General features: G+C 40.4%; 1 protein-coding gene across 1 annotated transcript in view; it reads right to left on the bottom strand.

The window, feature by feature from the left end:
* Positions 1-9742, bottom strand: part of LOC124263270 (von Willebrand factor D and EGF domain-containing protein-like) — a 34506-nt gene extending 24764 nt beyond the window's left edge. The window contains exons 1-4 of the mRNA XM_046697862.1: positions 9539-9742; positions 9072-9158; positions 4656-4994; positions 3095-3186 (exon numbers count right to left, since the gene is read on the bottom strand). Of these exons, the coding sequence (XP_046553818.1) occupies positions 3095-3186; positions 4656-4994; positions 9072-9158; positions 9539-9688 (668 nt within the window). The 5' untranslated portion in view covers positions 9689-9742. The remainder of the gene's footprint in view (positions 1-3094; positions 3187-4655; positions 4995-9071; positions 9159-9538) is intronic.
* Positions 9743-15846: the final 6104 nt, after the last annotated feature.

Raw genomic sequence — 15846 nt, forward strand, 5'->3', positions numbered from 1 at the left:
ATGAATTGAATCCTGTAGTGACTGGATCACTACACGTGCAACTGCGTTCTGCATATCTGTGTCTTAGTGGCACCAGCGAGAAGAGAGTTACAGTAATCGTTCCTGCTCATAACTAGAGACAGGACAGGAGTGGTGGCAGATTCGGTGGTGAGATATGGTCGGATATGTCCAATAGTACGAAGTTGAGCAAAGCAGCTCTGAACTACATAGAAAACGTGATCATCCAGTGACACATCTGAGTCGATAATCACACCAACTCGAAAAATGTAAGACCGCATTGTGATCTCCTTTTCTGTGGCCCTAGGACAATGCATTCCGTCTTCTCGCTATTCAGTTTTAGTTTGTTCTGATACGTCTACGCATAGCATTGACTCCATGAATCTGTAGACTTGAGAGTCATCAGCATAGGGATGTCTATACTCTTCATGTATTTCCACGACATTTCCAAGGTGAAAAGAACCGTTCCCACGACGGATCCTTGTTAAACCCCACACGTTAGACATGATGGGTCAGGAGACACACTGCCTTCTATCGGACAGGTACGATTTAGACCACGCTAAAGCTGTTCCATCGATGGGAAATTCCAACTTCAGACGTTCCAGAAGATTGCAGTGATCGATGGTGTCAAATGCACTGCTTAGGTCAAGAAGTACCAAAACTGCACGCTTCTTGTTATCAATGCTAAGTAATATGTCACTGATCACTTTCAGCTATGCAGTTTCCGTTCTGTGATGGCTACGGTAGGGGGACTGGAGATGATCATGAAGGTCATGTTTATCAAGATGTTCAGAAAGTCGTGTGCATACAGCACACTCAACTAACTTGGAAACATAACTGAGATTAGACACTGGCCAGTAGTTGCAAAGCAGATCTAAGTTGGGCCTTTTCAGGAGTGGCATCACTAGAAGGAGACGGTACTATTCAATATTCAAGACTAGTGTTGATGATGTTTGTAAGACTCGGTATTAAAAGATCAGTATGATCCCGGCCAGGCTTTGGAATAGGGTCAACAATGGCATTACGCCACGAAGTTGGGAAATTCCCTGAAGTCCACATTTAATAAAAAGAATTCTCAAAGGATTTCTAAACATGATTCTGGCAAATGCTTCAAGAGCTGATGGTGAATATTATAAGCTCCTCTTGCTGTATCATGAGCTTGCTCAAGGGCGGTATGGAGCTCATGTAACGAAAATAATTCTTTATAATCTTCACCAATGTCTGAGTTAAAATGTATTCTTTTATTCTCCGTTTGTGATAGTTTTGAAACTCAGGGACATAATTTGATGAAGCTGAATGCTTGTCAAGGAATTTACTGTTTATTTGCAATATCAGTTTTATTAGTTAATAAATTGGATTTTGAACCTTTGTCTTTATTCATTGGATCTTGTCCCACACCTTGGACATAGGTGTACGTAAATGTATTTTGGAAACATAATTTCGCCACGACTTACCCTTTTTTTTGTTTAAATATCCGTCTAGCATTAGCATTAGCAATTTTGACTTTGTCTAGATTATGGACAGAAGGACGTCGGCAAAAATATTTTTCGGCATTCTTCCTACAATTTCTGGCCTGTTTACATTCAGTATTAAACCATGATTTATGAATATGTGGACTTGCAGAGGACTTAGGAATTGTTTTGTCAGGAATACCATTTAGTATATCCGAAAAAGACTGTATAGGATCTTCACTGTTCCTAAAAAGATCACACAGTCTCATATAATGACCAATCAGCCCTGGCGAAGTTTCTTCTAGATAAAGTGGATCACCACCAGGGTTGATTGTTTTGAGAATGGTGGGGAAGTGATCACTCACACATAGGTCATAATGGACCATCATTTCCATCAAATTCATTTTACAAGTTGGAGTCGGCGAGAGGCAGATCCAGGAAAGAATATGTTCCCGTTGCTGGATAAAGATAAGTGGCTGAACCATCATTGCAAAAACATAAATCATTATCGGAAATGATTTCCTCAAGCATTTTACCTTAGTGTTAGTATGGACACTACCCCAAAGGGGGTTGTCTCCGTTCAGATCGCCCATGATGAGACATGGCTTTGGGAACAGATCCGACAGTCAGATATGAGAAGATGGAGGGACACAATTAGCTATAATTGTCTACCAGTTTCATGCCCGACTGGTTCGGGAATCGAACCCGGGTCTTCGGCGTGACCTATGGCTACTAGTCTACTAGTGAGTATTATTAATCTGCAGAGGAGGGGGAGGATAGAGTTATTGAGCATCTGCTCCTGAATGCCCAGATTCAAGACAAACTCCGGGCCGAGTACAGTTCGCGCTGAAAGGAAATCTGGAGCTCAGAGCTAAATGCTCAAAACAACGTCAAAGCCACCGATACTTTTGCTGTGCCAGTCCTGACCAGAAGGATCATGTTTGACAACAGGGCCCCACCACCATCCTCGTTCCTCTCATAATCGTTTATATATGACAAACAATTCGGGAGGTCGAGGTTGATTAATGTGGAGGCTCCTCATGATAGATTGTTTTCGTGTTCCTTTGCACATATCTGTTTATCAAATGATCGATCTTCTGGTGATGCATGTCAAGGCTCATGATGAAAGCAAGGAATTCCAAACCTATTTTAAGAGTGCCAAGGTTGTTGGACAGAAATTTGAGGTTGATTTTGTTGATGGCGATGTCCTGCTGGACGGTACAGCGAAACATGACATCCACAATTAAGAAACAGGAAAATGCATAAATATTGCAAGATTAATGTGTTCCGCAGCTCATAAATGTTGCCGTCACGACTGCTTAAGGAGGCCTCACTTATTACTGATTTCTCCTGTTCCAAGAGTCTATTCAATTAGGGTTATGGCATATGCATTATTTGTTAACTAGACTGCTGTAATCCACTTTTCATGGTCTGTATTGTTACCTAGATAATACATGTAAATCTCTTTTCATAACAATTAATACATTACTTCGAATGTGAATTTCAGTTTAACAAGTGGCAAGTGGCAAGTTTGTACGTTGGTTGGTTGAAAATGTTTTGATGTCAACCATTTTGTAGAATCAATTCGTTCATAAGATTATAGATATAAGATACCGACCACATTATGTGTACGTATATTCCTTTACCTGCCATCAAATGTCAACATATGAGGGTCACACACAGCATGGCATACACTCCCATCGGCAACAGACCCAGATCCGTCCTTCGAGACCTCGACCTAGTGAAAATATTGAGTTCGATATGAGAAGTCGGGAGTCCAAAACGTCCTTAACATGCATTCTAAGATGCCTAGCGGTTAGAACAATCGAAAAAAAACAACATTATCAGACAATAAAGGTATAGTTTTTTGATGACGTAACAATTGAATGACGTTATCCCGTCACTGCGCCATTCTAGTGGGCCCCCTCGTAATCGAACCATTTTACATTACGTCACGATGAAAGCAACGTCACGATGCATGTCAGTTGTCATCGCCTCGTACGGCCTCCTACAGTAAACTACACCGTTGCATCCCGTTTCTTGGTTTGCTGTTGCTTCACCAAGCTAATATCACTGGTGGAAACATTACGTTTATGTTTTACGACGGTTAAAATGTCTCAGTTCGTCTCACAAGTTTTCAGCGACACGGTAACGTTCGCAATGTTTACATTCCCACAATGCAATCGTGGAATGTCGCTTGACTACTCAACTTCCTCTGGATGTACTGATCTAAACTTACGTTGGTAGTAGAAATGCAAAGTTCATATTGCCCCATATTGTTTATGTTAATAACAGATGTATTTAAAATAATTCAGAGAAGATATTTAATCCGAACGTAAACCGTCATCAAACTGTTATCATTTGTTTTTTTTCTGGTGACATTCGTCTTAACGTAGGGGGCAGACACATCAATAGAACAGTGCGCCAGTTAGCCCTGTGCGAGGATTCTTAATTTAGGTCACAGACACCGTCGTTTGTTTTCTGCCTTAAATTAATCGTAATTATCCTTAGAAAGTATTAAATTTGGCATCTTAGAAAAGAAATACAGTTCGCCCTACCACCATGTATAGTTTAATAAAACACACTTTCGCCCTGAACTATTATAACGTTAAAGCACTCGGACGCAAGCGTCCTCGTGCTTTAATTATAATAGTTCAGGGCAAAAGTGTGTTTTATTACACTATACATGGTGGTAGAGCGAAGTGTATTTCTTAAATACAAGATCAGGTCAGAATCCGCTCATAGAAAAATATTTGTTTGAATTCGTACCTACTGTAGTTGAAAAGAAAACAAAATGTTCCTTTCTTACTTATGAATCAATGTCTGCCACATTTCAGAGATAGCGATACATATCCTGATGAACTCGATCTGACGTGTCTCTAGTTCATGCATTAACAACCCGTGAAGATCCGGGATAGAATTGGTCTTCAGCAACCCATGCAACCCATGCTTGTCGTAAGAGACGACTAACGGGATCGGGTGGTCAGGATCGCTGACTTGGTTGACACATGTCATCGTATCGCAATTGCGTTGATCGATGCTCATAATGTTGTCTGGTTTGTCTGGCCCAGACTCGATTAGTTACAGCACGCCGACATATAGCTAGAATATTGCTGAGTGCGGCGTTAAACAACAAACATTACCGTTTCTGACTTATTATCATGTTTGAGTTCAACAACACATATTTTTCTTATATTTTTTTCTCACCGTAGCTATCCCGACGGTGTATTCATGAAAGAATGACATCTCATTGGATATTGTCGTCAGATTCAGTTTTGTTAAGCTGTAAAATGCTCCATTATCCAGTGTAGTTTCTCCTGTGACTTGGAAATGATACCGCGTGTTCGTATTCTGGAGAGGTAAATTGCAGTCTGTTTGTACCAATGGTTTGGGGTTGCATCCTGTGTTATCGTCTGTAGGTGGTGCTCTCACTTCCAGATTGACACGACAGTCCCCAAACTTAGTGCCACATTTGAATGGCACAGTTGAAATTACAGAAAGTTGTTTTGTTTCACCTTGTTTTACAGATAAGGTGGGGTTCTCTATCTGAAAATGAAAACAGATATAAACATAGGAGATCATGAAATGCAAAGGTAAAAATAGCAAGTATACTACTGGAATAAAGTAACTGCATTATCCTGTCTCCTGTGCCTGTGCACCAGGCAAGACGTGCCTGTCGGTGACGGCGTAGCAAAATTGGACGTATTGCAGGACGTCGGGTCCGGATATTGTGCTCCCTCAGTCGGTTCCGTACAGTCCTAGAATTGATTGGACGTAAGCCAGGAATGGTTCGAGCAGTGAAACTGGCAGTTTGGAATCCTTTCTTTTGATGGGTCATTCGAATGAGGTTGTATTGCTGACCTGACTCATCGCGTGGGCGGCAAATCTCTGGTGTTCCCATTGTATTGAAAATGTCTCCATTGAGAAGAGATCGTGTTTCGATTGGCACCAACATTTCTGGCCACTATATTTTGGGCCTTTCCAGTCTCCAGCATACCCATGGCACGGAGACGCTGATTTTCAGTAAGCCCTGGCACAGCGGATGCGCAGTTTAGGTTAAAAGTATCGTGTTTTCCACAACATTTAGAGGCTCGAAAATAGTCAACCGTTCTTTAAATGTCAAAGTCCAAAGTATGAAGTTCAGGTGTCAAATAACGTGCAAAAAGTGAGTAAGTACATCGTGCACAAAGTGCACGTGCTATGCGCAATACTTGACATCAAATTTCATACAAAGTGCGTTGCTACAGGTTTATGTAGAGTTATTGTTTTTTAACTTTTCAAATAACTTTTACTTTATGTTATGTATTTCTTTTTCCGTTAGTATCGTATGAGACGACAAACTTCCCATACCGGGACGTTTACGTTTGTAAAAAAAAAAAGGCAAATCGTCTACCTGCAGTTCATCTCCATGCCAGTCGTAACACATTTGCCTTGTCTTGGAAATGGTTCATGGCCGGGAAAGCTAAATTCGCGACGTTTCTCGGTTGAATGAGCATAGCCTTGGCGGTACTTTCAATGCAGTGTTATGGCTGAACGAACACAGCGCGCCTCACTCGGAGACTCACACAAATTACAAGGAAAACAGGATTAACGTGATTAATTTGGGCACATATAAAAATATAAATAAGTATTTACACAGGTTTTTCAGGCCTATTCTTCCCATACATTTTCTTTAATTCAACATTATATAACAGACTACTGTCAATGTGCTTCAGGTTTAGGAAAGTTTGAGCAGATTGGACACGTGGCCTGTGTAGTTGATGTCCCCGATGATGTTGTTCACAGTATCGTCCTTCAGGGCTCGGATTCGGGATCCGGTTCCCACCGACCTGTTCGGCAGCAAGCAGAATACAAGAGGAAACATTTGACACTCTGCCTCAGGCCGGATCCGGATGACTGTGGGTGTGCCCCGAAGTCTGTCCCCACTTGTCACTTGAACATCAAGCCTTTGTGAACTTCAAGTAACCCGTGTCTCCCTCATATCCGTTCAGACGAAACTTGTTTCTAGCAAAATAAAGTGATCTTCCTCCACGAACTGACTCGATGAAGTTAACTCTAACCTGCGCATCTGCCATCACTGTTACGAGAGTGGTTTTTTTTATCATCTTTTATCATTGATTAAGTGATAGTTATAATGGGTCACAATGTTTAAAGTTTTGAGTGTGGGTTGTGGGTTACATTTCGCATCATATATGTTCAATGGCAATACTATTTTTAGCCGTACGCCTTTTTGATAGCGCTCCAAGGTTACCTGCCCTTGACAATATTTTGTTTATTTTGTTGACTTCCGTCATTCGAGAATGTACTGAGTGAATAATGATACAACTGGGCTTTGCTCGAATGTTCTAGACACTGTTTCAGTATATATCAAGGCTGCTTGTTGTGTTGACAACTCAAGGAATCATACACGGAATTACATTGGAGTTTTCTTATCACTCGAATTGTGTACATCTGTCTGCCGTCATCTGCCTACGCTCGTCGACTGTCTGTCAGCATTGTCAAGACCGATCGTCTGCTGATACTGTAAACAACCTTCAATTAATATATCTGATCTCACTGTAAGATGTGTCAACCAGTTCAGCGAGCCTGGTATCCCGTTAGTCACCTCTTTCGACAAGCATGAGCTACTGAAAATCAATTCTAGCCCGGGTGGTCACAAATAATGCATCAAAAGAGTAGTAATGAGCCTCAGAGTTACTATGGATGATTCAACATCGACAATGCTGACGGAACAGGACAACTGTCACGCCAAAGACCCGGGTTCAAAGTGTTAAGCTCATTACTGGTGCCCCCCTCCATAGTGTTGAAATACTAAACTCGCTCCTATTCATTGTTGTACAGTGCCTTAATTGTGTTACAGCGAAGATCAAGTCGATGGCAGTGTGCATGTTATTAAATTTAGACGCGGCATCTATAAGTTTCTAGAGCAGACAGAATATTATGACCCCGCATGTTACTGAACGTTTCATTTCTGGAGGGAGTGAGTGAGTTCAGTGCCGTTCTCAGCAATATTCCCGCTATATGGCGGCGGACTGTAAATAATCGAGTCTGGGACAAAAAATCCAGTGATCAACAGCATGATCATCGATCTGTGCAATCCGAACCGATGACATGTGTCAACTAAGCCAGCGAGCCTGACAACCCGATCCCGTTAGTCGCATCTTACGACAAGCATGGGTTACTGAAAGTTCATTCTAACACGAAGCTTCACGGGTCTCCATTTCTGGAAGTTTTATATATACATATGTTGGGAAATGGCCACACCCGCATTCATCAATCTATACTTCATTTTTGTCATTCCGACTTGATGTTTGTGTCTGCACATAATGCATTTATCATTAGTGTGGCAAACATAATCTTGCCTGTTGCTTTCTACGTCTTTCTCTATTGTCACTAACAGTCTCTCCATAAGCATTGTGACGACACAAATACTGTTATTGTTCGTCGCCAATTACTACGTCTCTGATTATGGAATGCACCAAACATAGTAAAGAACTTGCTGCAACATTTGGAAAGGTAAAATAGGACAATTTTGTCTTAAGCTTTGTTCACATCTAAGAGATCTGCCAAAAGAGTTTTAATGTACCAAAATGTCAATCAGATGGAAAAGTTAATCATTCATCATCAGCAGATACACCCAGTGGCCTTTATTCCTCACCAAAATGTTATCATTGAAATGATTATAGCAAACTGGAACCTTGCCACCACCTTTCAAAGAGGGTGCCCTATTGGCAAGAACTTGGAGTTCTGAGTTTGCTTCCTGCAACTTAATCAACTGCTTCCTGCCCAGAACCGTTTCTCTAATGCCTAAATACTCAACAGTTTGAATGATCGAGGAACGTGTTAGCCATACCGTAAGTGGGATCATTCTCTCAAGAACACTAGAAGGAAAAATACCTGGAATTTCTTTTTCAAGGGTTTCCTTACTTTCTGAAGTGCTAGGCTAGGCCCTATGGCAAATCAATCCACCCCTTTGACAGTAGTTTCTACAACCCGCACCTTAGCAAGTCCAGACATCGAGTCAGCTGTCAAATCCTTAAAATTGAGAGGCACACTTGTAAACCACATAAAGCAGCTCTCGCATAAAGGACTCTAGTGACAGGTCTACAAACGCTAACTTCTCCTTAGCCAAACAACAAGTAGGTTCAAGAAGTATCTTTAGAATCAACTGGAGTAGAACTTTAGAACTTGACCATTTGTCACCAAACTCAGAACCAGACTTTGAAATGTTTGAACAAGAACTAGGAGAGTTTACAACCTTGCACTACTGCCTGAAAACCCTGTTTGCACATAATCCTCCAAAATCAAACCAACTTCCTTAATATATCACAATCACTACTGATCCCTTTAGAAGAACATTTCCTATCAAATATTTATTTCTCCCTTGAAAGAGGTGTACCAAATTGCTATCCACATTTCTTAAATGTAGGAAGATGTAGTTCTGTGAAAGACGGAACAAGGCTAATTTGCTTGAAAGATCAAACAACACATCACCTGTTATGAGAGAGAGAGTATAAGATAAAGAGAGAGAGAGAGAGAGAGAGAGAGAGAGAGAGAGAGAGAGAGAGAGGTGTGTGTTGTGTGTGGGGGTGGGGGTGGGGGTGGTTATAAATCTCACTCTACCTTTATTCCTGCAAACTGCGGTTCACTCAGTCTTGATGGTCCCGGGAAGCCACCTGCCTTGTCCCGCACTCTGACACTGCACCGCACCTACCAAAACAAATGTAGGAGGCAATGTCTTTCTTCATGTTCAGAAATTTACCAAAGTACCCAGAATACACAGGATTAAAGTAGTAATTACACTATCACAGTTTCAAATTTAGTTTCTGATTTTTAGTTTATCCTTCTAATGCACATCCTCGTTGAAGATTTACGTGACAAACAGAGATGGATTCCAAAATGGAAAGATGGTAAAACAAAACACACTGACCTATTCTATCCAAACTTAGTTGCAAGTGGGGATGACAATATCAAGTCGTTAACACTTCGAAAGTAATGTCCGCCAATGAATCTACTTTGAGTGATAGTGGCTATACTTAATGTGAAAGGAATAACATATGTAATGTGTGCAATTAGTTTAATCGACGTACATCAAATCCAAACTTGTGGAACCCAGCTCTTTTCAGATCATCTTCTGTCAACCGGGAATTTTCAACGTAATTTCCAGACCAGAGAGCAACTTCCTTGACAGCGACATATTTGTCATTCACAAACCAGTATGTTTCGTAATGAAGGGGCATATCCAGTCTTTCAAAGTTGCAGAGGAAAACGGCAAAACCCTGATACTGATTCTCCCTTGTTTGTATCTCCACACTACAGCTGCCAACAAGGTGAGTTGAAGGTGCTGCAAAATAACAATGTTCTACAACAACAACTGCCAAAGATACTGTGGCTTCAGCCTTGCATCTTGTGCACGCACTTAAAGGTCTACATTCTCTGTGAACTGTGACGGAGTTGTATGAGTGGAGCGAGTGCTCACTGATTCATTACCCCAGGAGCTTGGCACTTTGAGCATCTGTTTATAGGTGCATAACAGATACCCATTTGTTTTTTATTATTCATACTACAGTTTAGTTCACGTGACATGTTCCCGAAGCGTCTTGTTTAAAGGTAAGGAAGCTTTCCAACAAGACGCTTAGTTAAAAGTATGCCAGACTGATGCCAATCATTTAACCAAAAGTTAAATATCTTTATAGTTTCTAACAATATTTTTTAAGAATGCTTTAAAGAACATTGAGAAAATCAAGCAAAATATGTTAATACACATATGGAAAAGTATCGCAACAGGTCTATTATGGCGGATATCCTGGTGGAAAAGGGTAGAGTTTCTATGCCCTCTTAACGTTAACAAATCACTAACGGCACTTGCAATGTGACTTAGCAGTGTCGTCCATGAAGCTTGTCCTTTGTTAAGATAGTTGTCATCAGAATGTGAAACACAACAACCCAGTGATGTACCGTTGTCCATTCAGTTTTTGTTCTAAGCAGCTCACCTCTTCAAAATGCCTGAGACAGTAACAACTACTTTGGATTGTCATCCCATAGAGCATAATTATATAGGGTATTATGGATCGCAAAATTTGCTAGAGAGATTTTCCAGTACACAATTGTAATGTATTTGAACAAGCCCTCCACCAAGAATGAAAGGAAATACCTCCAACGTATGATCAGGAATGTCAAGAAGGTTATTGCAGTAGGTTGAACATGATCATAGTTATCAGCACTACAAAATGAGTCCATTTTTTCCCATGTTTGTTTCAGTGAATAAGCTATACTAGTTTTACATTCTTTTGGGGCTTAGACTTGCCATTCATTTATTTGATAAGTACGAAATCATTCAGATAGTTATTTAAATTAAGGTTTGGATACGTCTTTTGCTGTGGTTAATGATAACAAATTGATGCTATAAAAATATAGGGGTTTGGGATACTTTTGTCCATGAAACATGAATTTTCGAATTTGACTTTGCTCAGCCTCTGTAGCAAAATCAAAACATCCACGAATATCCTCCATAACAGACTTAACATGACAGTTATATAAAGGGACCACTGCAAATCAGTAAGGACGCCAAAGAAGGATAATCATAAGGAGCCTGAAGCAAGTCTGGATCTGTTGTAACCCGGACATCTACTTACGATTGTCCTCATTGACATAACCTGAAAATAAATATTAATCGTTTAGTATCCACCAGTACAAGCATATGGATCACAGCAAAATATGTTCAGATGCCGAAATTTGAAAAAATGAAATCAGGTGATAAGGATTTGTGATTTTTTAAAGTAACTACAAACTATGTATTAAGGTGAGGTGAGGTGAAATTGAGTTTAACGTTGTGCTTGAGAATATTTCGCTCATATGACGATGCATGCGTGTGTATGTGTATGTGCGGCTGCTTGTACTAGCCCAGACTGAAGCTGGTTGTATAGTGCTAGCCCACTGAGATACCATGCCGCAGTGAAGCATGAATACCCCACTACTATGTATTAAGACAATGAACGAAGGAAAATAATTTATTTCATATTTAACGCTCCACTCAGCAATAGCAATATTTTAGATTCATGACACTGGCTTGTAGATTGGCTAGGCAGTCTTTCTATAGATCGATATTATGAACATCGATCCAAAACCGAGTATTGATATATTGTGGTGTCAGGTGAACGAACTGTAGAACTGAAATGTATTGTCCATAGAATGTATGCAAATTTATTCTTCTCAATTAAATACCCAGGAAGATATATTATGAGAAGTTAGTTTTCTGTTGCATCCACATCTGCATTTTACTATTTCTTCTAGAGGTTATAGTTCGTCAAAAGATTAGGAGATAAACATCCTTTCTGATAATTAAATTATTGTTTGTTTATGGTTGTGGCTGTACAATAAAATTGCAAACTTACCAACACAGTAAACAATCTTATCCGTCGGAGGCTTGGTCAGCTTGTAGATTGTTTGGTCTTCACACGACATCGCATCGATTGTCCATGTCCTGTAGCAGTCGTCCGATGAATGCTACATGCACATGGTCAGCTGGTGTTTGCCTTCTGGGTCACCGCCCTGTTTACCTGACAACAGTTTTCATTGTTAAGCGTCTTGTAAGTATAGCTGCAGGAGTCGCGGAAGAATACAGTCAAACACCGTTTTGTCGAACTTAAATGGACCTATGAAAATACTTCAAGGGTTGACACAACCGGAAAAAAATGGCAAATCAAACAACGCAAGAACATCGTTGTACTACGAGAACCGATGGACACATCATTGTGCAATACAACAACGTTTGACTGTATTTCGTTTTTGGACTAAGGAAAATAATTCCGGTTATCAGGGGTTCGATACAACCGCAAAATGATGACTAAACAATACGTAGGAACAGTTTTTACTTCGAGACAATAGTAAGTTTGACACAACGGCTGCTTCAATTCGGGTTTTTTATTACCACCACCAAGAATGGGCAGGTGAGCTAAATATACAAAAACTGACAGGTATAGTAAGAGATGCAAATGCGAATAAAAAGGGCACTACCTGAAAATATCTATGGGAGTGACTAGAATTTTAGGCAGTTTCAGGGTACTGATTGCACATGATCAAACCTTGAACCCAGACCGGGTACCTCCCTCCACAATGTAGTATTCCAGGGGCAAACTCCAGCAGCTTGTATCCCGGCTCCCCATACCATGCCCCCTCAGTACTCATGTCGTAGTCATCGAGGACTTCCTCTTGAAACGTGTACATCCTCTGTTCCAAGTTCGTGAAGGACTTGTATTCAACACCACCGCATGTCATGGCTACAATGAAAACTTACATATGAATACTAGAGATACATATGAATACTAGAGATCCAATACTCTTGGAGAGAGAGAGAGAGACAATTGGTCGGGATGTTTTTGAAAATACACGAACACTACTAACGCCAATTCAAGCTTTCCGCCATATTGGTTGGTGTTCACAAAATCACGTTTCGAGAGGTTTAAGACAAAATGTTATGAATGTCAACTGCTTCTTTATTACCGACACAACGTTTCTCGGCTATTCCTTGCCTCTTCATCAAGGCCTTTCGCAAAGCACTAAGGTGATCGTAGGTACTAAGGTAACCTTAGTGCAATGTTAAAAAATGGGAGTTAAGGTTAACCGTAGTTAAGGTTGCTTCGTGAAAGGACCCTCAGGTGAATACTAACTGACAGATATCGAGGATTAATATATATCTTATATATTTACTAGTAATGTACAGAGTGTAAAGAGTAAAGCAAGAGTGATTGCACGCATGATAATTACAATACAGGCTATAATAAGATGAAAGAGGATAAATATACAAAAGCAGATGTGTTGTTGTAACAGAGGATTAAGTGGGCAAGTGATGGAAGCCAATGAGTCTAACTGATGTACAAAAGGGTGGCTAACAGTTTAATTGAGTGATGGTAATTGAGTGAGATAAAATTTATAGTCACATTGACAATATTTCAGCCATATCGTGACTTTCAAACTTATAAATTCATAATAAGCGCAATTAAAATAAAAAACCTGTCGACGATGGACAGTAAAACCAACTAGTAGATCACAGTATTAAGAATTGAAACTAGCATCTCTCTTTAAAAATGGATTTCCAATTAGGATAGTACAGTAAAAAATGGGCAACAGGTTGCCAGAGCAGGGATGAGATACAAAAGGTAGGGAGGATGCTGGTACAGTGGATTCAGAGGTGATTGGTGAGTCTAATTAATTTGCCAGGCATTGGGTAGATAAACTCCTTGATCTCTGTTCATCTGTGGCGCTAGTGACGGTCATGAGGTCGGTCAAATGATGCGTATTTTACATCAAGCATATTTCACACACACTTGCGACAAATATGCAACTGCATTTTGTCACCAAAACCAAGTGTCTAGACAAAATCAAACGAAACATGTTGGTTGTGAAAACGAACGCTGTGCTCGTATGACTGTGCTCGTATGACTGCGCTTGTGTGAAAAGTAAACAAAGTAAAAATCAGATTTTACACTGTAATTTCTCAAATTTTCAGACAACACGTTTTTACTATGCATGGAAAGAGTATCCTAGCAAGATAAAGGAAATTAACATTAGATACATTACAAAAAAAGGTGGTGAATTCATGACGATGAATGGTGATGCCATGACTGACGTAAAATAACCTAAAACGACAAGGGTAATTATCGACATTTCTTACCACTTTTCTGGTTACAATGAGAACAACAAAACATATAAATGATAGCGGTATGTTTCTGATAACTTACAGCACATATTTAACGTAAAAACGATCCCTGAATCAAAGAGGTCTCTTGCAAATTCCTGCTTACGATCCCGCCATTTTGCAAAAAATCGGTAACCGGTGGTGAATGTCACATAGGACACGAGACTCGTGTTGTCGTCAAGCAGAATATACATAGCAAGGCATGTCATAAACAGTCTAATATTAATGTAGATGTTGTAACTGTAACATATATTACATCCTCCTTTATTTGACTACTGAAAGTTGGTGACTAATTTTCAAACATCCAGCATGACCTTTAAATATTCAAATAAACGCTAATGGAATACAAGGAAATTGCTAAACTGGTAATTCTGTCTCTGAATTAAACTGAATTAACACAACTGCATCTGACATGATCACAATGCTATTTGGTGGTTTGCTAATGCGACAACTTCATGTGATGACACTGGATGGTCTGTCTGGATGTTTCACAGTTTCTGACAAGCTCGGGTAGTAAGCTTTCATTGGTGACTGGTGAGTGTCCATTATTGTCTTTGGTGTCTTAGGAGACTTCCCATGGTGTTGATCAACGTCAGGACGTAATCCAGCTGCTGGGGATGCACTGTTGGTTTGTGGCCTAGTAATCAGATCTTTGCAGAAGGTGTGGGGATCCAGCCTTGGTCTGACTGCTAACTGTTTTCGGTGTAGACAAGCAAAGGTGGCGGTGGTTACGTCTGTATTTCTTCTTGCTGCATTCTACCATGCAGGATCTAACACGGTAATGATAACTTATCACCTTGGCTGGTAACCAGGTTCCTGTGCCCGCGATTGGAGCCATTCTCACATGGTCACCCGGTGATAATGGTTGTAAGTCACTGCTATGATTCGTTGTGGTATTTATGCTGTTTTGGTTTTTCTGCATTAAGTGACCTCTAAAAGTCTTTCTTGTCACGTGTATTTTGGTATTAGTAACTCTCCTTTGATAGAAATGTTATTCCTTTGCTGCCTTCCAATCAAGAGTTGAGCTGGTTAGAAGCCACATGATTCTAAGGGAGGTGTGCGATAGTTCAACAAGCAAAAGCTTTTGTCAGTACATTTGGTCCAAAGTTTCTTGACAGTCTGGACTGCCTTTTCAGCCTCGCCAATAAACTAGGGATAGTTGGGAGAAGCCTCTGATTTCTGTCTGTTTTTGTGTGTTACGCTGAACACAGTCACTCACAATATTTTCTATCTGGGATGACATCCCTGGTCGGTAAAGGGCTTCACGAGCTCACTCTTTGCATTTCGTGAATCCAAGATGGGAAGCGTGAATTTGTTTCAGCATTTCCGATCTCTGAGACTGTGAGCTCATTTCTCTGATTCCAGAGTTCTCTAATGGAGAGGGGAGTGTCCTTCTTGTTACTAGGCCAACCTTTCAGGACAATGGCATGAAGTTTGTTCATTTCCTCCATCGTGCATCATTGAAACTGCTGGTATCGCTCAGGGGTCACAGAAATAAATTCCATCATATTGACTAAAATTGGCTTAACATCTGAGTCTAGGTCTGGAAAATTGGCTCGTCTGAAAGCATCACCTATGGGTATGTCTTTGCTTGGTCTGTAGGTTACCTTGAGGTCATGTACATTAACATTGACTGCAGTTGCATGGGTGCTGACAAGAGTCAAGAAACGTCTTACACCTGTGTACTATTGCAAACATTTC

Source organism: Haliotis rubra, unplaced genomic scaffold (genome assembly GCF_003918875.1).
Source record: "Haliotis rubra isolate DU_JTF1 unplaced genomic scaffold, ASM391887v1 Scf876, whole genome shotgun sequence".
NCBI classification, from domain to species: Eukaryota; Metazoa; Mollusca; class Gastropoda; order Lepetellida; family Haliotidae; genus Haliotis; species Haliotis rubra.